The following is a 27814-nucleotide window of genomic DNA, read 5'->3' as shown; positions in this document are numbered from 1 at the left end:
AAGTAGCTCAAATAATTTGATAAAGAAAACACAAAAACCCAAAGAAGTGAATATAAAATTAAAAAGAAAATAATTTAATGCATACAGATAAATATGTTCAATGTCAAAAACAAATGTCAGTTAAAATGAACAGTTATTTCCCTGTCTGATTACCAAATTTTTTTTTAAAAAACAATAATCCTGACAAGGATGTTATAAGAACACACTTTCATATAGTTGGTAAAGGCATAAACATTTAGCTTACAGAAAAAAAAAAGTGTGGTAATACAGTCCAAGAACTTTAAACATATTCAAACCCTTTAACATTATAATTTTATAAACTTATTGAAATTTATCATAAAGTAATAATTTCAAATATCAAACACACCTAACATAAAGGAACTACAATCCACTTGATGAAATACTGCATAGCAATTAAAAACATTTAAAAAGATGAAATCAAATACTTGTGATAGGGCTGGGGGTATGGCTCTGTGGTAGCGCATGCATGAGGTCCTACATTTGATCCCCAGACACACCCCTACCCTCTCCCCTCAAAAAAACTTATGGTACAAGAAAACATGGAATGCAAATTAATTTTTTTTTTAATCCAAGGGTAAAATAAACAAAAGCACAATATTTTGTAGACACACTATAATTTCTGGTCCAGCAGGTCAACATGTAAATATGATACAGGCCCTGTGTTTTCTAGTCTACATTACAGAAATAGCCTCCTAACAGTTACCTCTGCCTCAGAGATGGTATACTCAACTATATCTTCCACACTGTTTAATTTACTTCTAGTGGATCCAAATAACACCAAGCTGCTGTATACCTTACACATTTGTTCAAGCAGTCCACTTCTACACTGTTTGCCTGGTTAACTCCTCTTTAAGCTTTAAGACTCAGCTTCAGATTCCGAAGCTGGGCTAGGGGCCTTTCCTATCGATGTTCCCGTAACAACCCTATCTATATATTTCCACGTTGGCCTTTACCTCACAGTATTAGAATTCTATAATTAAGGTCTGTCTCCTTCAGAGTACTGTTGTCTAGTTGTCATAAACTAAGGATAACGATTTATGTACTAAAATAATTTAACATGTAAAATTAAAGAGAGGTAGAAGAAAATGGCAGAGACAGTGCTAAGAGACCTATTTGTATCCCAATGTCATTCATTTATTAGCCTTCATTTAATAAGGGATTTCTTATTTTCCATGTAATGTGATAAATACCAGCAACATAAGAAAAAATAAGATGTTGATCCTAATGTAGGGAATAAAGTTATTTGGAAAGTTAAGTTTCTGGCAAAGTACGCCAAATGAAGGAGTGGGTAAGCTAAACAGAATAAATGGCACCAACGTACTTTTCAAATATATTTCTTGTATTTCCATACAGATTAGAGGTGAAATTCAACACCTAACTTTCTATTTCCCCTACTGATTCTTATACAACTACTTACTAAAAGCATATTATATGATATTTTCCATATTTGTTTGTAAAACATCAGAAGTACAAGTACTGATAAAATAGAACATACTAAAATACACAAGTAAATTACCTTTTATGTCAGAAAAAAATATCCGAAGTATATTTACTCATTGCTACTTAAGAGGCCTTTTAGTTGTAAGACTATATAGATATGGAAAAAATGATGGAAAACCATGTGAGAAAAGAACACAAACCATACATAAATCATACACAATGATTATTCATGTAAAAATTCTGTACGTACTGACAAAATAGCTAAAAGCAGCTATGGGTAGATTTAACTATTACGTTTTAGGGTAGGATTTAAATATACAATTTTAAAAGACATCACAACTTCATTGATTTCCTTGTTACAATACATTTAAAAACAGAATATGTAATTTTTGTGTAACACGTGCCTCTTCAATTTCTAGTATACTGTCAGTGAGGATAATAATTTGTAATGTATAGCAAAGGAGGGATTAAGGCATTAGGCCTTTTAAGTGAAAAACTTTGTTATTTCTCATTTGCAGAATTTTATCTTTAAAGAAAAAGGAAATTCTGAGATAATCTGTACATCTGAATCGATGCTGACATTACCTGGCATAGCATTTCCACTTATGTCAGCATTCATGACAGCAGTGAAAACAAAGAAAAATAAACATTAAAGGAGGATGCTTAAAAGGGGAGATGTAAAGCAAAGATTTATGCTGCAGTGTAAATGATCTTCCCTTGGAAAATAAATCTACAAAACTAAAGCTGACTAGAAATCTATGCTGAATATCATTAATTAAATTAGCTAAGCCTAATTAAGGGCTCTGCTTTTTACAGCAACTTTATATATTCTAAACATACAGAGACATATGAGAATTCAATATCCTGTCTCATCTGAGACTCTTCTCAATTATTTGGGATCTTTACAACCATTACAGCATAAAAGCAGTATCCTTTAGTTTCAAGTATTAAAAAGGAGTAAACTCTTCTCAGGAAATTTTTTAAATTAATAAAAATTTTTTTTAGAATTAACTGTACTCTGAATTTAGAAACTTCATATAGACCAATTTAAAATCTTTGTTTGCGAGGGACTTTGATTTTCAAGATGACAGTGACCTATGAATCTATATTCTTTAGGCATCAATTGCTATCAATACTTGGTAAAAAAAAAAATAATAATAGGATCAAGTTAAATGCTAATACACCTCAAGTAAATGGCTCTGGAAAACTATGGAGATTAAAACATGAACTACTATTGTGCATAAAGATCTGTTCTAACACGATTTAAATAAAGCTAGTAGAATTAAAATAAAATCAACAGTCTACCTGTATATGAGATTCATATGGACTAAAAATTTCTTATTCTTTCTTATGATTAAATAATTGAACACTTTACCTAGCATAAAACACTGAAATGGTGATACTCTGAAGAAATCAGGTTTTTATCTTCCATCAATTACAAACAAAAAATTATATTATTAGAGAATAATTAAGGGCTTACCATGGTATCAACAATAATAATAGCAAAAATAAATATTCACAATGATGTTCTAATATGCTTGGCCTATCTCAAAAATATCTCAGGTCATAATTTATCTTTAAACACCAATGTCCCTGCAGTAGCTCATGCATCTCCCAAAATCTATATGCCCACCCTCCCAGCCTAACCATAAACACCTTTGTCTTTTCTCACCATATTCACCACTCTCCTCAATATGCACACAGAACACTATTCACTGTGGTGAATATGTTATAAAACTTACAATGTTTCTGACAGACTGATGAAAATCAGGGAGAATCTGTGAGAAACAGATGCAACTCAGGAGAACTAACACTAAGGACCAATTTCCAGCAAAGCTGAGCAACCTGAGTAAAATCCACTCTTAAGCCACCCCCTAAAATCTCTGTCTCATTTTGGAACACTCTGAAATCTCACAAATTAGGGATTTACTGGTCGTTTTAAATGTAAAGTTTATGAAAATTCAAAAGGTTCTTTATAGTCTTTATGTAAACTAAGCTTAATAAGACTATTTTTCTCCTATACTGGCTGAGATGAAAGGCACTGTTGGAATAGGAAATGCAGACTGAAGGATCAATAGAGCAAGCAATGATTAAATATGAAACACTTGGGAGGAAGTAGCTAGGGTGGAAAGCTTGAGATACGATGGTGGCTGACTGCAGAAAGAAGAACCTGGGCTATGAACACTCCTGAATTTGAATCTGCTCCCATTACTTAATAAATGTCATCTTAAGCAAGCAAGTAACTTAATCTTTTTGCATGTGAAGTTGCTCTACTATAAAATAATATCTCCCCAAAAGACGATCTTATGTCAGATAGAGTGGCACAAGTATTCACATACATTGAATTCTTAAAAAAAAAAGTCAGTCCATGTTCATTACTGAGGTAAGAACAAAAGGCACAAAAGAGAGTAGACTGAGTAGAAAAAGAAAAAGCATGCCAAAGAGAAACTCTTAAAAATTCCTCCTTGAAAACCAAGTTTCATCAAGAAAAAATGTAAAAAGAAACTCTCATTCTTATCACCATACTTAAGTCCAGGAGTCCAAACTTCAATGATACTACTAAATATAAAATACTACATTATGAACTGTTTTTATTACATTAAAGATAAAATAGGTCTTGAAAAATGGACTAAGAACCAATCTTTCTTTAAATTCAATGCAAAAAATTTTACTGAGTGCCATTTATGGTTCAGTGTGTCTCAGGTGAGTGGCAAGAGGTAGAGGAGTAAGAAAAAAATTCTTGCTTTTAAGGAATTAGAACTTTTAATCTTTCTGATATCAGAGAATTATATAGTATTCATCTCTGGGAAATACCATCAGTTCACAAGTCAGGGACATTCCCGTACAAATCATGAATATCATGTTAGGGCATGAGACAGACATGCTCCAGAAAACTGATGGATTTATCTTAAGATTCTACTTTTAATATTAGTCAATTTTTCATAATTATTGAATTTTTAATGCAAAAAAATTACCTGTCAAAATTTCAGTGTTTCTCGCAGCTATTGTTTTAACTTTTATTATTCCTGATTCAGCAGCCTGCAAGAATAAAAATAATTAGAAAATAAAACTTATTATCAACATTATCTAGGGATTAAATAAGTCATATACAACAGCTAAAATTACAAGCATAGTCAGTTGTTATCATCTTTTTTTATTTCCAAAGCATCAGATACTAAGCCTAGTAGTGACACACAATAGATGTAATAACATATGATTAATTTGATTATTCATATGCAAACTGCATGTTGCCTTCCTCTGCTTTGAGGAATATCTGAAATATCTCAATACTTCACAAATTTAAATGTTCAGAAAATAATAATAAAATCTAATGAAAAAATCTGAATTCCTCCCCATTTCACACTCCCCTTTTTCCACCACAAATAAATTATAAAACACTGCAAAATAAGTGAAACTACTGTTTTAGATTTGAAGAGTCAGTTTTCTTTTTTGAGAATGAATAACCAAGCACTTATTACTCTTTGGTTACAGTTTTTAAATATTCATTCCAGTTTTCATAATGTCTAAAATATTTCATCCCAACATGCTTAGCTGGCAGTAACTGCATTTTACAGAACATAACAAGAACTGCACTGTCCAATATGGTAGCCAGTGACTAAATGTAGCACTTGATATGTAGCCAGTCTGAATTAAGCTGTGTTCTATGTGTAAAATACACACTAGATTTTAGAGAATTAGTATCAAAAAATGTAAACTATCCTCTAAATATTTATATTGATTACACTGTGAAATAATATTTTGAATACACTGGGTTAAAGTAAATATATTATTAAAATTAAATGTCTGGGGTTTTGATTTTTATTTCCTGGGTAGTAAACTCAGGAGCACTTTTATCACTGAGCTACATCCTCAGCCCTTTTTATTTTGAGACCAAGTCTGGCTAATTTGTCAAGGCTGGCCTTGAACTTGTGATCTTCCTGCTTCATCTTCCTGAGCTGCTGGAACTATAGGCCTACACCACTCTACGAAGCTTTTTTTTTTCCCCCCAACTTTTTAAATGCAATTGAAAATTACAAATATGGATTGCATTTTTGGCCCATATTATCTTTCTATTGAACAGTACTGATATATAATATTAATAGGTTATTTCCATCATAGAAAGTCAGAACATTTTCAGTGTCTAGAAATATAACTATTTTGTATTTTATATTGATCTCTATAGCTCAAAAAATCTTAATTTAACAATCAGCAGATTAATGCATAAAATAAAGAACACATAGTAGGTAGGCTACATCATGTGTAATAGAACTTTTTCACTTTGTTGCCTCCTATCATATGAAGTACCTGCTTCTGTTTAAAGAATTCTCTATTTTAAGAATTCTGGTAGAATACAAAATCTGTCTTATACTACTAAAATTGAAAATGCTAGGTATTTGATTTCTCACATATCCTAGCAGACTATGCTTACTTTATGCTTTTGAATACAGAGGATAGTGGCACAGAAAATTAGAGACAAGAAAATTCTTTCCAATAAAAGCAACAGTGAAAGCAACATCTAGTTTCAGAGGGCAGTAGAACCAGTGGTGGCCTGGAGTGACCAACACTGCCAGTAGTGCAATCCATACCATCCAATCACTATTCATCAGAGACAGCAATAATGGTCTAACTGGCCTGAGTTTTGCTGTGGTTCTTGCTGTTTACCCTCCCCTGGTTCATGTACTTTTTCTGGACTGGCTACATCCATCCTTCTACCAATTTTGTGAACCTCTCATTATTCTATCAGTAAATTTTATTTCTGCTTAAATTAGCCATGGTCAGCTTTCATTGCTCACAACTAAGAAAAACAATAGATACAATACAACTTCTAAAACTTTAAGAAATGGAAATGTCCCAAATTAAATTAACAGGGTTACTAGCAGAAAAATATAATCAGAATTCAATACTTTGGGGAGAAAAAAATTGGTTTTCTGATTATTTGAGGTAGTACATGTTAGAAACAGGAAGCTTAAAAAAAATCTGTTGCTCAGTCTGCAACTCATTCCAATTAAACCAGAATGCTAACAGAAATCATGTATCAGTGTTTTTAAAAATCTTTAGTTGATTCTAATATACAGTAAAATTTAGGAATCCTTTGCAATACTAGAAAGAGATAACAGTGTAACTGAGATGGTAAAAAGTGGCCAGATCCTGAATATGTTTGGAGATTTGCAAACCACAGCATATTAACTATTGTAAAAAATAGAAGAATACTGAAACAGAATTATTACATGTGCTAAGTAATAGTCATACATCCCATCTCAAACTCTCTCAGGTAAATGTCTTATTGGGTCAGGAGAAGTTAATCTGTGGCCACTGAGATTTCTTCCACCATCACTTTGAAAAGTTTAACTTCCTTCTCACTATAGCACTATATACCTTCCATATGTCCAAATTCAGTATTTCAGTTTGCTTCTGTGTCAACAAAGATTTGATCAAACTAAACCATCAAGAATACCAAGGTTATCTGTCCAGAGTCTGTCAAACTTTTTTTTTTTTTTTTCCTCTTTTGTGGCACTGGGAATTGAACCCAGAGGTGCTTCACCACAGAACTAAACTCCCAGTCCTTTTGCCCTTTTCTTTTTTTCCAAGATAGGTCTCACTAAGTTTCCCAAGCTGGCCTCAAATTTGTGATCCTCCTGCCTCAGCCTCAGAGTCACTGGGATTACAGGTGTGTGCCACATGCCTAGCCTCAAAACTTAAGTTTCCAAAATCTGTCTTGTGACGTGCTAGATGTTAGATGTCAACAAAGATTTCAAATTTGCCAAATACTGTTTTGATTTCTTGAAGGGAATAAATATCAACACATGAATGCATACATGTTTAACACATATTTTTAATAAATCATACAGTAAGGAGAAGGAATAAGTAGCATTTCAATTAGATTGAAGTAGTGTTTTCTTGTTTTGGGGGGTTTTGGTGATGGTGGTGTTTTGTTTGTGATATTGGGGATTGAACCCAGGGGTACTTTACAGCTGAGCCAATTCCCCAGCCCCTTTTATTCTGAGACAGGGTCTCACAGGTCTTGCTACATTGCCCAGGGTACCAAGTAATGTTTTAAAAGATGTAACCAGTCGGGTGAAGTAGTACATGCCTGTAATCCCTCAGGAAACTGAGGCAGGAGGATAACAAGGTCAAAGCCAGACTCAGAAACTTAGCGAGACCCTAAGCAACTCTGTGAGACCCTATCTTTAAATAAAATATAAAAAAGGCTGGGGATGTGGCTCAGTGGCTAAGTGCCTATGGGTTCAATTCCCAGCACCCAAATAAATAAATAAATAAATAAATAAAAATAAAAAATGTAACCAGAATTTTCATTCCTAAATTCAAGGAATGAACAAAAGGATTATTTGTTAGCTATAATTAGACCTACATCATAGCTCCTCATTTTGTACATCCAAGTCTTTAATGTCAAAGTACTGTGAAACTGTAACACCTTATTCTAGCTGCCACCAGGTGTTTCTGGAAAGTTCCACTAGCAATGTTTATTGACCACAGGTATATATCAAGGTCCCCTAACTACTGTAGTATTATTTCATACGAAAGCCTAGCCTATCCTACCTCTTTTAGAGTATGTATGGACAGAGATCTTCAGGGTCAGATTTCCAACTATTTACCAAGGATTATAGGTGTAAAGAAGAGTCTTTAATTCTTGCATTAAAGTATCTGCTATTCTGATCAGATACAATGTACGGAACTTACATAATTATAAATATAGTTATTTTTTCCTAAACTGAGGAGGAGGAAGAGAAAAGTGGCTAGTTCTGAAGCTCGAATAGATTATATAGGTTAAGATTTAAGAAAAAGATAAGCAGTCTAATATATTTTTGAGAGCATTAGTAAGTTAGGGAAAAGAGCCAAAGTCTTAAATACATTGCACCATTTCATATCTGTTACTCCTAAAGTTAATATCTCTCAAAAAACATTTCTGTGGAGAGCAGTGATAGAGGATGGGAGAGCAGCGACTGAGATTGGGGGTCTCTGATGCCCTCATGGTTGTGGCATGCCCAGTTCCTGGGAATGTTTCTGTGCAAGGGCACAGGATGCCTAGCTACTGTAGCAATGTCCTGCATGAGGAGGCTCTGTGCAAGAGCCCTATCAGATCTAACCTTGATCTCAGGCACACAGCTCCCAGGAGAAAGGAATTCTTAAGCTAGACAACCACAACATTTCACCAGCTCCACTTCTCTTGTTACTGCCCGCCTTACAGTAATTTTAAACAATGGACTTTCTTGACAGCTACACAAAGTTCCTAACATTGCACTGTGCAACTATGGATTGCTACTGTGTAAAAGCTATACAGATGTCCTAGTTTCTGTTACACAAAGAATAAAGCTTGTATAGTCTTTAGCCTGATAATGAGACATATAAATAAAGATTGCTGGAGTAACTCTTTAGACCTGCATCTCCATCAGAGAGCAGGCTCCACCTGATCCCAGCTTAATCTTCAAGATCTGGGTCTGTGAATCTTTATTTTCCAATCCTCCTTCTCCCCTCACTGTACCTGAGAGTTTGATGGCGCTGGCCACAACACATTTCCATCTTTTTTCTTAATATCCTTTGCTGACTTTTCCAAAACCACCTAGAATATTCCCGGCCTCATTTCTCACTCAATATACTCCTTCTGGGTAATTTCACAGGTCTGTGGTTTCAATGGAAGACCCCTAAGTTATATTCCCCCCCCCCTTTTTTTTTGTACTGGGGATGGAACCCAGTTTTACCACTGAGCTACATTTCCAGTCATTTTTATGTTTTTATTTTGAGAGAGTGTCTTGCATAAGGCCTCCTTAAGTTACTGAGGTTGGCCTCAAACTTGTGATCCTCCTGCTTTGGCCTCCAAACCACTAGGATTATAAGTAAGCACCACCACACCCAGTTAGTTATAATCCTTTCTTGACCTGTCTCCAAAACTACTGGACTTAACTAACCAAAATATTTAAAAGGTACCTTAAATATAAGATGCTGAAAAAGATGTCATCCTCCACCCCCAAACTCCAACCTCAGTCAGAAAAAAGTGTTTTCTTCCTACGATCACTTTTTCTAAACATTTGCATTATCCATTCAGTCACTGACTAGAGATATCTGGACTTTCTTCCTCATCTTACATACTTAACCAGCCACAAAGTCTATTCGATTAACATATCTTGTAATCTTTTTCTCTCAAATCCCACTACCACACTTCAGTTCAAATTCATTTTCAATCTAAAGGGTTTTGTCTTGCCTACAATCTTGTCCTTCATACAGTTAGTTGAGAAACTAATTTTTTTCAAATGTTCCCTTGCACCTACCCCTACTAGTGTTTCTCAAAACTGAATAGTGTAAGGTCATCTTTTAAAAGGGATGGGGTGGATATCTTAGACTTACCCAGTCACTGAATAACTTTAATACATATAAATACAACTAAGAAAAATTTTTTTGTCTGCAGGTGTAGCTCCATGATAGAGAGTGCCTGAGGCTCTAGGCTCAATCTCCAGCACCATAAAATAAAAAATAACAACAAAAATAAAAGGAGGGAAAAAAAAGAAATCTTTTCTTTTTTGGTACTGGGGATTGAACTCAGGGCACTTTGCCACACCCCCAGTCCTTTCTGTAGTCTTTATTTTGAGACAGGGTCTCACTAAGTTGGTTAGGGCCTTGCTAAACTGCTCAGGCTGGCCTTGAACTGGTGATCCTCCTGCCTTAGCTTCCCCAAGTTACTGGGATTACAGGTGTGTACCACCACACCCGGGGGTGAAAAACTTTTTATAGCTCTTAAATTACAAATCCAACAAATTCACAAATTAAATTCAAACCCAAATTAGCACTAATGTGACAACACTTTCCTGAAATTAAACCACTGCTAATGACATGAAGACGGATGTAGTCTTATGGCAGCAGATTCTTCCAATTTGGTACCCTTCTAGTATCATAAGCAGAAATCATTTCCTCCATCACTGTTTTCTATGACAACTAAGGAAAAGCCTTTTCACCTTGTCTATGAGTTATACATGTGACTTTAGCCCTTTCATCTCATTATGAGTGTTTCTCTATTCTTTTCCTTTTTTTTTTTTTTTAATTGAGACAAGGTCTCATCTCACTAAGTTATTGAGACTGGTCTTGAATGTATGATCTTCTGAACCAGTGGAATTACAAACATGTGCCACTGCTCCCAGCTGCTTCTCTAGTCTATCTATGAGCCATGAGGACAAAAAAAGGTACCTCATTCATCTCTCTACAATACTAATGTCTATCACTATGCCTTTCAAACAACAGCCACATAGTAGTTTCTACATGAATAAATGAAAAGTTCTTAAGAGTATAAAAATTCAAACTCATTTATAAGGCAGGGAGAAGTGATTTTACTGTCTCATTAACAGAAAACTCCAGAGGAAAACAGTCAGAGAATCACAATGCCATCAGGGCTGCTGTTTCACTTCTATCACCCTCTTGGTTCTGGCTATTCTATGGGTAGGCGCATCCCCAGGCTGCTTCCAATCTTTGCACAAAATGGCTGCAGCTATTCTATACCTCACAATTTCATGACACTATCTAGAAGGACATAGTCTCTTTCAGTAGATTGAAAATGAAAGAGAAAGCTTTTCCTTCCTAGGAGTGTTTACTAACATTATGTGACTTGGGCAGGAATAAAAGCTGGGGTGTCAGAGATGGGAGGAATTTCAACTAGACTAAGTTACTCAAGGTACCCTGGAGATAGGAATGAGATTAATTTATCCAAGTTTAAAGGGCTGAAATAAGGGGAGAGTGCAGAATACCACCAAAGGTAGCAAGAAGGAGGGGATGCTATGGAAGGAATTAACAAATGCCCACTACTAGAACTACATGCAGATTTACTTTTTTAAAATTGTTTTTAAATGCTACTTCCCTTCACAAAAGCTCCTATTCTGTTTTTAACACATATCTTTCACAATTTCTATGAGAGTAAATGCTCATATTAAAATAAATTTACCAAAGGTCCAAATTAATTATCCCTATGACACAGAGCAAAAGGAGAGCAAAAGAAGAAATGTGAAATTCAAATTAATGGCAACTTGGCTAACATAATGTACTTAAGAGACAGAGGGCGGTATGGAGCTGCCTGAAGACTTACATGTCAAGTAAAATCCAAAGCCTAAGTCAAATCCACACTCGGGAGTATTTAATAGATCTAGATTACTCCCTACAGGACAATATGTTCATAAAGCAACTACTACATTGAAACCAACGATTGTCTTCTGTAACATTTGATTGCACACCTGAAGTTTTGAAAAAACATACCTATATGGTATTTTACTCAAAATCTCTGGTTTCTAAGAAACAAGTAAAATAAATTCTCTTTAACATATCAATTTTCCTTAACATACAAATTGTCTTTAATATATCTAAGATAACATGATTTTTTACCACCATGGATAGAAGGATAAGGAAGATGCAATATTCACCCTTAAGGAGTCATGTAGAAAAGAAAAAATATTTAAACTATAACAAGATAAAATATAAGAGTTATAAGGAAATAACTTAAAAAATAAGCCTAACTAAAAGTTAAGAAAGTGGAGGAAAACATATTTAGACTGGTAAGCCTAATGTGCTTTCCTTGACTATTTTTCTTGACACATAGTAGGTGTTCAAAAATTATTTCATGAATGAGTGAATGAAGAAAGAAATTAGAAAGTTATCTCTAAATTTGATTCATGCAATGAGCAACACTTAAAGTGGGATTAAAGGAAGAAAAAAAAAAAAGATAGGGAAGCAATTCCAGGTTAGTGAAAGGAAACTCAGCAGCTGTAGCATGGAAAACAAAGCAGAAGGATGTATCTGGAGACTAGGTGACAATCCACTTTACTACAGTATAAGGGCATATGAGAAAGAGTTGAGGATGATGAAGCCAGAAAGGAAAGTTGGGAAGAGCAAGAGGGTCTTAAGTACTAGCATAAGGAGTTTTATAGGCACGGAGTAGCCATTGAGGGCTTCTGAGCTATTTTAAGTATAATGGTCTGGTGGTAAAATGCATTAGTTTTGAACTACCTATGACTTTAATGCATGTCAAAGGCAAGGCATAATGTTAAAACCTGAAACTAGGATACTAACTGAGAAAACAGAAAAGGGAGAGGTAGGTAGTTGGAAATTACAGATCTGGAAGGAACAGCTGACAGTGAACAGGGAACTGAGAGAGCAAAGATAGCCAAATAATGACTGAGGTAAGCAACAGTAATACATACTCGTTTAAAAAAAGGGGGGGGGATATGGTTATTTTCAGGAAAATATAAATTTAATTATAAGAAGTTCTATTTGAAGTATATGAAAGACATGCTGGTACATGGGTTCAACAGGTAGATGGAAACACAAGTCTAAAAACAGCTAAGAAAGCAGAATACATACAGCAGGATCAGCAGTGTGATAAGGCCAGAAGCCATGGCAGTACATGATAGTAATAACGGAATGAGCACAGAGTGAGAAGACATCTTGAGACAGAACTCGGGATAAGAATTTATACATAAAGAAGAGGAAAAAGGAATACTGAGAGATAGAAAGGAGAAATAGTAATGCAGAGTGTTATAAAAGTCACACTGGGAAACTTCCAAGACAGAAAAATGGTAATGAATAACGAAGCAAGACAGATGAGCAAGAACAATATAAAAACAAATTAAGCTGGGCATAGAGGCACGTGCCTATAATCCCAGCAACTCAGGAGGCTGAGGCAAGAGGATTCCAAGGTCGAGATCAGTCTCATCAACTCAGTGAAACTCTGTCTCAAAATAAAAAATAAAAATGGCTTTGAGTATAGTTAAATGATAAAGCACCTCTGGGTTAAATCCCCAGTACTACATACACAAAAATAAATAAGCAAACAAAACCAATTTAACCATGTTTTAAAGGCATTTGCAGCATGATATAATGGAAAAAGAGAAAGGAATTAAAGATGGATGCATATGGATTGATAATCCAGTTCCTTCACTTTCCAGTTTTACTACCTTATACAAATTACTGAACCTTTCTAAACTTCATATGTATAATGAAATACTTAAAAAAGACATGATGAATTCATTTGGAAAAATAAAAGACCCAGAATAACCAAAGTAATCCTTAGCAAGAAGAATGAAGCAGGAGGCATCGTAATACCAGACCTTAAACTATAATACAGAGTCACAGTAACAAAAACAGCGTGGTATTGACACCAAAACAGACACGGAGACGAATGGTACAAAACAGAACACACAGAGACAAACCCACACAAATACAATTATCTCATACTAGACAAAGATGCCAAAAACATTCACTGGAGAAAAGATAGTCTATTCAATAAGTGGTACTGGGAAAACTGGAAATACATATATAACAAAATGAAATTAAACCTCTATATCTCACCCTGCATGAAACTCAACTCAAAGTAGATCAAAGACTTAGGTACTAGACCAGAGACTCTGCACCTACTAGAAGAAAAAGTAGGCCCAGAACTTTACCATGTCAGCTTAGGATTTGACTTCCTTAATAAGACTCCTAAAACACAAGAAGTAAAATCAAGAATTAATAAATGGGATGATATTGAACTAAAAAGTTTCTTCACAGAAAAGGAAACAAACAAGAATGTGAAGAGAGAGCCTACAGAATGGGAGAAAATCTTTACCACATGCACCTCAGATAGAGCATTAATCTCCAGGGTATTAAAGAACTCAAAAAATTAACACACAAAAAAAACAAATAACCTAATCAATAAACAGGCTAAGGAACTGAACAGACACGTCACAGAAGAAAAAATACAACTGATCAACAAATATATAAAAAAATGCTCAATATCTTTAGAGAAATTTTTTTAGAGAAATGAAATACAAATCAAAACTACTCTAAGATTTCATCTCACTCCAGTCAGAATGGCAATTATCAAGAATACAAGTAATGTGTTGGGGATATAGCTCAGTTGGTAGAGTGCTTGCCTGGCAAGCACAAGGCCCTGGGTTCAATCCCCAGCTCCACCAAAAAGAAAAAAAAAAAAAAAAAAAAAAAAGAATACAAGTAACAATAAATGTTGGTGAGGTGAGGTTGTGGAGAAAAAGATACACTCATCTATTGCTGGTGGAAATGCAAATTGGCGCGACCATTATGGAAAGCAGTTTGGAGATTCCTCACAAAACTTGAAATGGAACCATCATTAGACCCACTTATCCCATTCATTGGTTTATACTCAAAGGACTTAAAATCAGCATATTACAGTAGTGATGCAGCCACATCAATGTTTATACCAGCTCAATTCACAATAGCTAAACTATGGAACCAATATAGGTGCTCTCCAACAGATGAAGATGGATTAAAAAAAATGGATTTAAAAATACATATATACACTGTGTACGTATATTAAAAAATATACATACACAATGGAATATTAGTCTTAAAGAGGAATGAAATTATGGCATTTGCTAGTAAGTGGATGGAGCTGGAGAATATCATGCTAAGTGAAATAAGCCAATCCCAAAAAAGCAAAGGTCCAGTGTTTTCTCCGATATGCAGATGCTAATTCACAATGGGGTGGAGGGTTAGGGAAGAAGAGAGTTACTTTAGATTAGGTAGAGGGGAGTAAAGGGAGGGGAGAGGGTATGAGAGTAGGAAGGGTAAGAGAATGAATGAACAGTATTACCCTATGAACATATATAACCATACGACCAGTGGGGTTTTACACATGTATAACCAGAAGAATGAGAAATTATACTCCATTATATATGCTATATCAAAGTGCGTTCTATTGTCATGTATGACCGATTAAAACAAATTTTAAAAAAATTAAAAAAAGAGAGAGAGAGAGAGAGAAAGAGAGATTGGGCCCAGGCCAGTGGGAAACAAAAACAACAAAAAAGACATGATACATCAGAGCTAAAAGATGCAAAGTTCCTAGCCTAATGGAAAGGATATATTTTACTCAGCCCTGAGTTAACTTCATGAAATAAACAGTTTCCCATTTATATTTGTATTTCCTGCCAATCTTCACACTTAAGAAACTAATAAATTTCTATTAAATTACAACATTAATAGTAAAACTCTACTTTGTACATGGCTGAAAATAAAACTATCTTATAGAAAAGAAAGGAAAATGTTTCAATTTTTGAAGTGTTTTCTTTTTTGGTTTATAAGTCAGAAACAATGTCTTTTATTCTATGTCACTAAAGCACAGTGCTAAGAAGGTAATCAATACAACTTTTTTGCCATTTGTATATTTCAATATACACAAATTTATCCTATTATGCTTATGGAAAAAATAAAATAATGTCAAGGGGAAAATAATTATCAGTCCATTATAAAACGCTAAAACAATTCCCAAATAATTAAGTAAAGAATACCCAGCCCTCATTCTTCACTGTCAAAAGGTACTGAAAATGAGGTCTTAACTCATCCAGGAAAGTCAATGACTTCAGTCTCAATTCCCAAATATGGTAAAATGGAAAATCATGTCATAGTAAGAAGGCATTTCTCTCACCACGGTCTCCCTTGACCAGTTAACGAAGAAAAACATTGAATATTGAGGAACTCTACCACAAGGAACCTTTGCTTTATTATTATTATTATTATTATTATTATTTAGACAAAAATCTCTACCAACCAACTTCCATCAGTCCTGAAAGGGCAGTGGGAAACTTCAGGTGCATCAATAAGAAGACTACTTATACTTTTTAAACAATACCCTTGCTGATTCTGCAATAATAAAAAGAGAAAAAAAAATCCATCCAAAACACTAATCCCAACTATCCCAATTCAAATGACGTTCATCTCCTTTCCTCTTCTACTACCTTTGGACTTCATCACCTTCTAGTACTTCTCTACTTGGTGATCTGAAATTCGGTATCCCTATCCTTCTAGCTTTCTTGCCCCATTGCTCTTTGATTACACTGATGCTCCCTAGTCCCTCAACCCTTCTCACTTCTTCAAATCAATCAAAGTTACTGGGTTTCCTTTTTTTGAGAATCCAACTGAGACCTTACAATCCACCATTATTTGAATCACCTTTTCTGCTAAGATTCTTATGTGTTCCATGTCAATTTTTCCTTCACTTCTCCAAAGTGATTCACTGCTCTCCTCTAACTTCCCATTCAACAGTTCTTTTATTACTAATTACTTCTAGCAAGAAGCTCACTTTCTATCTCACCTAGAAAGCAGAGGCCATGGGACAAACTGTTTACAACTTCCAACTTTCTCCTTCGAATTTATCACATTCAACCCATTTTTTTCCTTCCCTTCTCAGATTGAACTACAGTTCATTTATAAAACTCCAACTTCCTCAGGGAATCATGCTCTAGCAAATACCCCTCTTTTCTCCAGTATCTTTAATTTTAGTCTGTCCAACAGCATTTTTTCCCAAATTCCTTCTTACGTCCTGATACACTCTTCCTGACCCAACTCATCCACTCCTACTGTTTCCAATATCATGTTTTTACTGATATCCCAAGTCTAAAATGCTAGAGCCCCCTCTTAAATGCCAAGCTATCTTTTTCAAGCAACTAATCATCAGTTCCACTTGGATGTCATAAATCTTAATATATTTGTGACTACTAACTTTTCCTGAATTCCTTCTTCCTTTTCTTAGTGATCCATCCAGTTTTATAAGCCAGAAACCTAGAAGGCATCACACATTTCCCTCTTTCCATTACAGAATAGATCATAGAGCCCTGGTAATTTTAGCTGCTAAATCTTTTAAATCTATACTCACCTTTCCACTCCCCTCAATGCAAGCAACCTCCTGTTGCTATCTCCACAACTATTTCAATACAGGCAATCACTACTGTTGAAAATCTGCTGTCTTTACATCAATCTCAACACCTTCTAATTCTTCCAAATAATACTGTCAAGGTAATGTTACTAAATATGAATCTGATGACATTTTTTTAAAGAGCTTTAAGGATTTCCAATCATCTTCAGTATGAAATTTATTATACATGGAATATAAATATCATGGGCTAATTCCTCTGCCAAGAATGACCCCCTCCTCCTCTCGTCTTCTACTCACATTGCTATGAAACTTAGCTCAAGAATTATAAACTTTAAGGGGGCATTATGGTGCATGCCTGTAATGTGAGCAACTTGGGAGGCTGAGGCAGGAGGATTACAAGTTGGAGGCCAGCCTCAGAACTTACTGAGAGCCCGTCTCAAAATAAAGAAAAAAAAAAAAAAATGACTGAGGATGTAACAACTCAGTGGTAAAGCACCCCTGCGTTTGAGCCCCAATGTCAAAAAAAAAAAAAAATTACAAACTTTCTCATATTACAGTTTCAGGCTCCGTTGGTTCCCCCTTACCTGTTACCACAGCATAGTGCCTATAAATAGGAAATGAATAAAAAGTTCTCACTCCAGAAATATACAAACAGAGTTGGGGTTGTGGTTCAATGGTACAGCGCTTGCCTAGCATGCATGAGGCACTGGGTTCGATTCTCAACACCACATATAAATAAATGAATGAAATGGAGGTTCATCAACAACTAAAAAAATTAAAAAAATAAAAAAAGAAATACACAAACAGAAAGCTTTAAAGATCACTCTCTCTTAAGGCCACTGAATATTAATTATATAAAAGTGACTTTAGAAAGATTTGACATCATTTTTAAAAGAAAAAAATCTTACACAAATGTCACACAAACTACTGCTTCAGTAGTTCCCCACCAAAATGGTGGTGGTTGGGAGGGGGGCGCATCTGAAGCATGAAGATATATACTTAAGATCTCAGGAAAGTAAGTAGGAAAAAAAAAAGGAGGAAGGAAATATTGCTATTAGTATTATTTTAATAACTACATTTATTATAAAAGAGTAGACTGAAATATTAGCCACTACAAAAACAATTTAATATTCAAAAGGTAGAGATATAAATGAAAACAGTAAGGTGGGGATAGAAAAAGTCCAAAGGTAAAATTAAGACACTATCTTTTATCAATATCTTTTGTAGTTCCATAAATCTTTTTGTTTTTCTAACAAATTTGAAATCTTAAAAATCAGTTTTTTTAATTAAAAAAAATGATTTATAGTTGAGTACCATGGCCAAAAAAGTAGAAATTACTAAAAATTTGAAATAAAGATTAAGTATAAAATGTCTCACTTCATTTAAACTTACTTAAAAAGTATCCCTTCCAAAGTTACAATGCAATTAGAACTGTAATAAGTTCTTGAGTGGTTCAGAAGGAGCATTTTTCAGGTAACAGCTATTAAAGAGATGGGAAGAATGTTAACTAGCAAAGAAATCTACTGAGTGGAAAAGCTTTTTATATTTAGAACACTTTTGCCTTAAGATCTACTAGAACCCAAAGGAAAAAATAAAGTCCAAAACTTACCAGCTCCTTAAAAAACAAAAGCAAATTTTGGCATTACTACTAATTTACTAAGAAGTTTAAGTTAGACCAAAATATTTCATGAAAGTCAAGGCTTCCTCCTTAAAAACAAAATCATCACTATTTAGTCAATTCCTTAAAACATCCTTGTTTTAAGACTGTGACACAAAGTCATTTTTCAGTTCCTAAAGCAGGAACCTAAGCATGTGTCACTGGTTAAGGAGTAAAGATTCTTTCATTCAACAAATCCTAACAGAGTATGTATACTTTGTACAAAATTATGGTAAGAATTACTCTTGTATTATCACAAAAACTAGGTAATTACTAAATATCTCTCTAGTCAGTGTTCAAGTAAAACTAATAAGCGTTAATGAAAAGTCCTAGGATTAGGAATGGGTTGAGTTCTAATGACCTGTTTGGAACTCTGAATGCATTTGCCAATAGAAATAATGTAACGAATAGTAATTAAATTCCCAAATTTAGCCCACAAGTCTACAACATAAAGGGACCACAGTTTTTATATTAATTCTTAGAACTGGGAACAATCAGTTCTATAACATTGTTGAAATTATAAAACAGGATTTGAAATTTTCTAAATAAAAGCATTTTTCTCACAATTAAAAAATTATTTAAAATTCCTTAAAACATTCTGATTCTTCAAAATTACATGTTATAACTTTCAATAAATGATACAGTGAAAATAATGAAAATCAATATCAAAGCAAACTATTACCTGAAATAAAACATATATAATAGTTATCATCCCCAAAGTGGCACATCTGATTAGGTAGTATTTTCTTACTTTAATAAAGAAATAAAAGGAGTTTGTTAAAGACTGATGGAACCAGAGCACTGATAGAAAAGTTAAAGATTCCTTAGAAACCTAAAATCCAAGCTTTATCCATCAAGTTCGAATTACAGAATATTTATAAGGCTAAAACATTTAAATAAATATAAAATATGAAATCCTTTGATGAATTTTTAGGGTAAATAATAAGTGAAACTGCAGGTATTCAAAACTATATTAAACAGGAATAAAAATTAAATAATTACCTTTACAACATCGCTGAAATGTCTTATTTCAAAAAAATTATAAAGGAAATCGAAGATTTTTTTTTAATTTAAAATAATTAAAGTGGCATCTTAATTTTTTTAAAACAGTCCATAGTGATTAAATTTAAAAATTTCAATTCAGGAACTATTTGGGGATTTTATTTGTGTAAATTATTAACGAGCTATCTAAAAACATCCTTTTAATCTGACGACTTTGCCACACATGATCTTATATAACCACGCTTTACCCGTCTTACATCTGAAAAAAAAAATTTTTGAAGCTCCAAGGGGGTAAGTAAGATATAGTGTTAGAACTGAAATTCCGGTCCATTTGCTTTGACTCCAAGCCCAAACTTCCCACCACCGTACTGCTCGTAACAACAAGGTTTAATTAACATGGTTCCTGTCGGTATTCAACACTGTCTACAAAGTATGTGGGTCTGGATAATTCATTAACAGTCGACCGGATTGATAAGAGTTACGCCGAAGGACACACACCAATAAGGAAAGCAGTTTCCACTTGAGCGATATAGCTTTCCCAACAGTGGATAGTAATTCTCAGGAACGAGAAACAGACATAAGTTTTTCTCAATTCTGGCTTGGCCAGTTCTGAGTTTGAAAAAGACCAGAGAGGCAGATTACTGAATTGGCTCACTGCACCAACTTCACTCCTAAATCAGGAGGACAAGAGAGTGGAAGAAATCAAATGGCCTCAGACCTGTCCGACAGTCTACAAAGTCGGTACAAATCACCTGCAAAGGTGAGAGCCGAATGAAAATTAAGACAGGACTGGAGGCTGAGGGAGGGAGAAGGGCTGCGTCTAAGAGGACCAAGCAAGCTCTCTGCGCCTTCTTCCGACGTCGCAGGAAGCTTACCTCCTTGACAGGTGGGAATTTCTTCTTGCACTCCAGTGACAAGGCCCGCAAGTCGCTCTGCATATTCTCCAGCAGCTTCTTCACTGCCTCGGGGCTGTTGGTGCCGGACATGATCACCCAAGGTCCGAGCTAATTTCAGAGCCGCACAAATAAGCTCTGGCACTGTCAGCTCCTTGGGGCGCCTCCAGCCCTCCCACAGCCCGCCTCCTGGGCTACGCAGGGGCTCGGCGGGGCCTGGGCTGCGAACCCGGAGCGTGCCCGAGCGCCCCCCGCAGCCTCCTCCTAACACCCCGGCTCCTCTTGGAGGCGCCCCCGCAGTCGCCCAGTCTCGCTAGGCTCCGCCAGCGCTGGCCCAGGAGCCCACGAGGTGGGCAGGTCCGTCCCACGGCTGCGGGGCCCGGCTACACCGGGCTTCGCCAGCCAACCTGGCAAGAAGCTTCAGCGCTGGTTCCCCAGACTCCCCAGACTCGCCGACGCCATTAGCCGAGGCGCCCACAATTCCGCGCGCCGCCGGGACACGTCAGCCGCACTTCCGGCCACCGCGGCCACCGCCCCCGCCGCGGCCAACCCGGGCGGCCAGCGGCGGGCGGGGCGGGGAGCGCGGCCGCACTCCGGCAGGTCCGGTTCCGGGTGGCAGCGCCCGCCCCTGCCGCACCCCGGCGTCCTGGGGGCCGAGGGCGGGGTCTGCGGCGCCTGCGTGTGTTTCCTGTCTAGTGACGGACGCCAGAGTGGGCTCCGGGATACGCTCTGGGCTCCGGGATACGCTCTGGCGTAGCTCTGCGTATGTTGGTCTGACACTCTGTTTTGGTGCGACCAGTTTGCTTTTTTGAATTAATTTTAATTTGTCTTATCACTCTTCGTTTCTTCCTCCTCGAATCTCTGGACTAATGACCCCACATCAACGCCTATCTTCTCAATTTCTTTTGCCCTCCGTGGACTCGTACCAAGAGCCATCAATGCAACTACTGCGAAGTCGTCTTCTATTTTCTTTATCTGTAAAACGGTATATTAAGCTGCCCTCGTTTCCAAACCACACCGTCTGCTCCCATGTCACTCAAAAGACAAAATTCCCAGTCTGCGCCGTCCTCTTTAACCCATGTTTCTTCCCCACTAAAAGAAAAGTTTCAGACCAGTTGGGCTTCGTATTTTTATTCTACTTTCCTGTTTTCTTTCCTAGTGTTTTGCCAGAGCCTACAACAGTAGGTAAGCAGTACAATTTGGCGAATGAATGAATAACCTATTAATATCAGAGTATTGAGGCTTAAAAAAATTAAAAAAAAAAACCGACATAAAAAAGCCTTTATTAGATCTGAGGTGCCAAATAAATGTAAGGTAAAAGCTAAAATCTTCGTCTGTTCTCCGAAGGTCCAGGTTAAATCTACTTTTGCCCAAGGTGTTTCTCAGCTTCTGAGCAGGGAGTAAAATAATTTCGGGTTATTTCCTTCTGGCAAGCAAAGCAAGGATGATAAAGTTGGCAGATGAGAGAATTGAACAGCAGTTTGGATCATCTGTGCCTAATACACAACCTGTAAGAAATGGTTGACAATTCCTATGGTATAAGTTTTATGCATAAAAGCCTGCAGATTTAGGGTGGGGGGAAAACTCAGATGATAGACATTATTCTTGAGGTCCCAGGAAGTTCTTTTTTTCTTTTTTAATGATCTCATAATTGGACCAGTAATCTAAATCCAAGTTCCCTCTCAGTGTCTTTCCCTATGTAGCCAAATTTTGCTTTAAATTTTTAATTTTGTATTGTTAATAGCTTTGGCATGATTTATTCAAAATCTTTAGAGCCTTTTTTTTTTTTTTTTTTTTTTTGGTACCAGGAATTGAAACCAGGGGCACTTAACCACTGAGCGGCACCCCCCAGCCCTCTTTATTTTTTATTTTGAGACAGGGTCTCTTTAAGTTGCTTAGGGCCTTGCTAAATTACTGAGTCTGGATTTGAACTTTTTGATCCTCTTACCTCTGCCTTCCCAGCTGCTGGGATTTCAGGTGGGCCAGGCTAGAGTCTCTTATATCTCTATTATATAGAGTTGAAGAGACTGCAGTTGAATTCACTAGCTAAAAACAGTATGTACAAACAGGCATGGGTGGGGTATGCCCATGAGCTCAGATACTAGGAGCCTGAAGAGGAGGATTGGATCCCAGGTTCCAGGCCAGCCTGGGCAATTTAATGAGACCCTGTCTGAAAATAAAGAATGCTGGGTACGTAAATCACTGGTATCAGCATACATGAGTCCATAGCTCACTGGGAGAGTGTTTAAAGAGATGTCCCTGGTGCTGGATTTGATCTCCAGCACTGCACAAAAATAGCCCAGTGCTTGCCTATAATGCAAGTCGCCAGGGAGCCTGAGGCAGGAGAAGCAAAGTTCAAAGTCAGCCTCAGCAACTTAGTGAAACCCTAAACAACTCAGTGAGATTCTGTCACTATATAAAATATAAGAAAAAGGGGTTGGGGATATGGCTCAGTATTTGAGTGCCCCTAGGCTTCAATCCCTGGAATGAATGAATGAATGAATGAATGAATGAATAAATAAGCCCTGGTACCAATAAATAAATTAATAAATAAGCCCTTTATTTTATATATGCCTAGAGAGACTATTCTGCCCCAGAAACAATACATATCTTTATGCCAATACCACGCAAGCTACCAGAGGTTCTTTATTCTTCAAGTAAAAGAATTAGCTAAACTTGGGAGCTAGCAGAATCATTTCCCTTTTAGTAGCAAAAATAAGTATCCCCAAGGACCTAACCATTAGACCAGAGACCCTGCCCCTACTAGAAGAAAAAGTAGAGTCAAATCTCTTTCATGTCAGCTAAGGAACCAAATTCCTCAACAAAACTCCTAAAGCACAAGAAGTAAAATCAAGACTCAATAAATGGGATGGTATCAAACTAAAATACTTCTTCACAGCAAAAGAAAGAAACAAGAATGTGAAGAGAGAGCCTACAGAATAGGAGAAAATCTTTACCACATGCACCTCAGAGTGTTAATTGCCAGGATGTATAAAGAACTCAAAAAACTTACACACACACACACACACACACAGAGAGAGAGAGAGAGAGAGAGAGAGAGAGAGAGAGAGAGAGAGAGAATGTAATCAATAAATGGGCTAAGGAACTGAACAGACACTTCACAGAAGAAGAAATACAATTGATCAACTATTACATGAAAAAATATTCAACATCTCTAGAAATTAGAGAAATGTAAATTAAAACTACACTGAGATTTCATCTCACTCCAGTCAGAATGGCAATTATCAATAATACAAGTAACAATAAATGTTGGCAAGGATGTGGGGGAAAGGTTCACTCATACATTGCTGGTGAGACTGCAAATTGCTATAACTAATCTGCAAAGCAGTATGGAGATTCCTCAGAACACTCGGAATGGAACCACCATTAGACCCCCTTATCCCACTCCTCAGTTTATACCCAAAGGACTTAAAATCAGCATATTACAGTGATACAGCCACATCAATGTTTATAACAGCTTCGTTCACAAAAGCTAAGCTTTGGAACCAGTGCCCTTCAATAGATGAATGGATAAAGAAGATGTGGTACATATACACAATGGAATATTACTCATCCATAAAAACAGTGAAAGTATGGCATTTGCTGGTGAGTGGATGGAACTGGAGAATATCATGCTAAGGGAAATAAGCCAGTCCCCCACAAAAACAAAGACTGAATGTTCTCTCTGCTATGCGGATGCTAACACACAATTATAGGTGGTGGGGGAAGGACAAAGTTTCATTGGATTAGACAAAGGGAAAAGAAGGGAAGGGAAGCGGGATGGGAATAGGAAAGACAGTAGAATGAATTAAACATAACTTTTCTATGTTCATATATGAATATGCCACCAGTGAAACTCCACATCATGGAAAACTCCAAATCAATGGAAAATTATACTCCATATATGTATAATATGTCAAAATACATGTATAATTAATTATAGGTTATGTATAACTAAAAAGAACAAGTAAAAATTTTTTTAAAAAACTCAAATATCCAGATTCATATTTCGTCCTCCAGTGTGTCAAAAAATACTAAATACTGTCAAAATTATAGCAATTCTACAAATGTTGGCATGGGGGTAAAAATCATCTGTAGCTGCAAAATCTGCCTTCATTGAAAATTCCATCATTAATTGCCTTGTAAAGTTAACCTTTTTTTTTTTTTTTTTTTTTTACCATAAATAATGCTTTCACAGCATTAACACATGGTAGTTAAGTTCAGGTTCTGAAGTGAAAAAGCCCAGAGTGTAATTCTCAAATCTGTTGCTTACTATCTAAGTAACTAGTAAATGACATAACTCAAATTCTCTAGTCTTCACTAATCCTTATTTTATAACCTCTCCACATCTTTAAAAGAGGAAAATACACCTTCCTCCTTAGTTAGTTAAGAGGTTAAATGAGATATTGGCAGATAAAGCACAATGCCTGGCACACATTAAGTTTTGAGTGTTTTTTATTCTTAATTTTTTAATTATCATCATCATTATTGGTGCTGGGGCTTAAAAACAGAGTCAAGTGTTTTAAGTGGGCATCACAAAAAGAAAACTCTTTGATGGTCTTTAAACTCTTTAACTTTGGGGGATCCAAGATGGCGGACTAGAGGGTGACTGCATCTCCCGTTGCTCCAGAACTCAGGATTCAAGAAGGGGAGGTATCAAGAGACTCAGACCATGATAGAGCCACAGAGTGAGTCTCTCCCACTGGGTGAAGCTCGGCCTGGGCGGCAGGCACAGACAGGGACAGTTTCTCGGAGCAGGGCAGGGCAGTGAGAGACTTCCCAAGCACCCCTGCTCTCTCCGGTGGCAGGCTCGATCCACAGCCAACTTCTTGGAGCAGGCCCGCCCAGTGAGAGCTTTTCCGCACAGAGCCATCCCCAAGCCCCGGACCCAGCCGTGGGCCCTGGCCCGCAGGCAGTTTCTGGGACCAAGGCAGGACAGGGAGGGCTTTCCCCTAGCAGCCTGGCTCCCTCAGGTGGGGACAGGCCCTGTCTATAGCCAGCTTCTAGGAGCAGGACTGCCCAGTGAGAGGATTTCCACGCAGAACCAGCTCCCAGCCATGGACCCAGTAGCTGGCTAGGGGCAGCTTTCTTCAGAAGCACTGCATTATCAAGTTCCTCCAAGACTTCAGGCTACTGAAGGCTGGGAGGTGATATACTGGAAATCTACAGGGACACTATAAGCCAACAGAGGAAATCTGCAATATCTCAGAGTCCCACTGACATCTGACCAATGTGAGAAAACAAGGGAAGAAAATGTCCCAAACAAACCTAGATACTATATCAATAAAACCCAATGACAGCACAGCAAAAGAAATGTCAGAAAGGGAGTTCAGAATGTACATAATTAAAACAATCAGGGAAGCAAACGAGGAGATGAAAGAGCAAATGCAGGCATTGAAGGAAGAGATGAAAGAGCAAATGCAGGCATTAAATGATCACACCAATCAACAGTTAAAAGAGCAAATTCAGGAAGCAAAAGATCATTTCAATAAAGAGTTAGAGATACTGAAAAAAAAAAAAAACCCGAAATCCTTGAAATGAAGGAAACAATAAACCAGGTTAAAAACTCCATAGAAAGCATAACTAATAGGATAGAACACCTGGAAGACAGAACCTCAGACATTGAAGACAAAATATTTAATCTTGAAAACAAAGTTGACCAAAAAGAGAAGATGGTAAGAAATCATGAACAGAATCTACAAGAATTATGGGATATCATGAAAAGGCCAAATTTAAGAATTATTGGGATCGAGGAAGGCTTAGAGAAACAAACCAAAGAAATGAGCAATCTATTCAATGAAATAATATCAGAAAATTTTCCAAATCTGAAGAATGAAATGGAAAACCAGGTACAAGAGGCTTATAGGACTCCAAATATACAAAATTACAACAGACCCACACCAAGGCACATTATTATGAAAATACCTAACATACAAAATAAAGACAGAATTTTAAAGGCTGCAAGAGAAGAGAATCAAAATACATTCAGGGGGAAACCAATAAGAATATCAGCAGATTTTTCAATCCAGACTCTAAAAGCTAGAAGGGCCTGGAACAACATTTACCAAGCCCTGAAAGAAAACGGATGCCAACCAAGAATCTTATACCCAGCAAAACTTACTTTCAGATTTAATGACGAAATACAATCCTTCTATGATAAACAAAAGCTAAAAGAATTTACAAAAAGCAAGCCAGCATTACAGAACATTCTCAGCAAAATATTCCATGAGGAAGAGATGAAAAACAAGAATGCAAATCAGCAACGGGAGGAACTAGCCAAAAAGAATAACCAAATAAAGGAGAAACCAAATCATGTCAAAAAACAAAAATGAGTCAAATGACGGGGAATACAAATCATATCACAATAATAACCCTGAATGTTAATGGCCTGAACTCATCAATCAAAAGACATAGACTGGCAGATTGGATTAAAAAGAAAAATCCAACAATATGCTGCCTGCAAGAGACTCATCTCATAGAAAGAGATACCCATAGACTAAAGGTGAAAGGATGGGAAAAAAACATACCATGCACACGAACTCAGCAAAAAAGCTGGAGTATCCATCCTCATTTCAGATAATGTGGACTTCAAGCTAAAACTAGTCAGAAGGGATAAAGAAAGACATTACATACTGCTTAAGGGAAGCATAAATCAGCAAGAATAACAATCATACATATCTAAGCCCCAAACATTGGCTCATCCATGTATGTCAAACAGATCCTTCTCAATTCCAGAAATCAAATAGACCATAACACAATAATACTAAGCAATTTTAACACACCTCTCTCACCACTGGATAGATCTTCCAAGCAAAAATTGAATAAAGAAACCATAGGTCTCAATAACACAATCAACAATTTAGACTTAACGGACATATAAAGAATATACCATCCAACGAAGAACGAATACACTTTCTTCTCAGCAGCACATGGATTCCTCTCTAAAATAGACCATATTTTATGCCACAAAGCTACTGTTAGCAAATACAAGAAGATAGACATACTACCTTGTATTCTATCAGATCATAATGGATTGAAATTAGAAATAAATGACAGAATAAAAAACAGAAACTTCTCCAATACCTGGAGATTAAATAATACACTATTATATGATGAATGGATAACAGAAGACATCAG

General features: G+C 36.4%; 1 protein-coding gene and 1 non-coding gene across 6 annotated transcripts in view; one reads left to right on the top strand and one right to left on the bottom strand.

Moving 5' to 3' along the window:
* The window catches only part of Mon2 (MON2 homolog, regulator of endosome-to-Golgi trafficking), a 108701-nt gene extending 87537 nt beyond the window's left edge, over positions 1-21164 (bottom strand). For 3 of the 5 annotated variants that reach the window (XM_047551609.1, XM_047551611.1, XM_047551610.1), the window contains exons 1-2: positions 20660-21164; positions 4437-4500 (exon numbers count right to left, since the gene is read on the bottom strand). In XM_047551609.1, coding sequence (XP_047407565.1) covers positions 4437-4500; positions 20660-20770 — 175 coding nt within the window. In that variant the 5' untranslated portion in view covers positions 20771-21164. The remainder of the gene's footprint in view (positions 1-4436; positions 4501-20659) is intronic. The other 2 variants (XM_047551612.1, XM_047551614.1) reach the window with 2 other exon arrangements.
* On the top strand, positions 14333-14408 carry Trnaa-ggc (transfer RNA alanine (anticodon GGC)). The gene has a single exon. It is a non-coding gene; the product is annotated as a tRNA-Ala (tRNA).
* Positions 21165-27814: the final 6650 nt, after the last annotated feature.

The sequence above is a fragment of the Sciurus carolinensis genome, chromosome 4 (assembly GCF_902686445.1).
Source record: "Sciurus carolinensis chromosome 4, mSciCar1.2, whole genome shotgun sequence".
Classification (NCBI taxonomy): domain Eukaryota; kingdom Metazoa; phylum Chordata; class Mammalia; order Rodentia; family Sciuridae; genus Sciurus; species Sciurus carolinensis.
The sequence above is the reverse complement of the archived record's forward strand: the minus strand, read 5'-3'. Positions and strand labels throughout refer to the sequence as shown.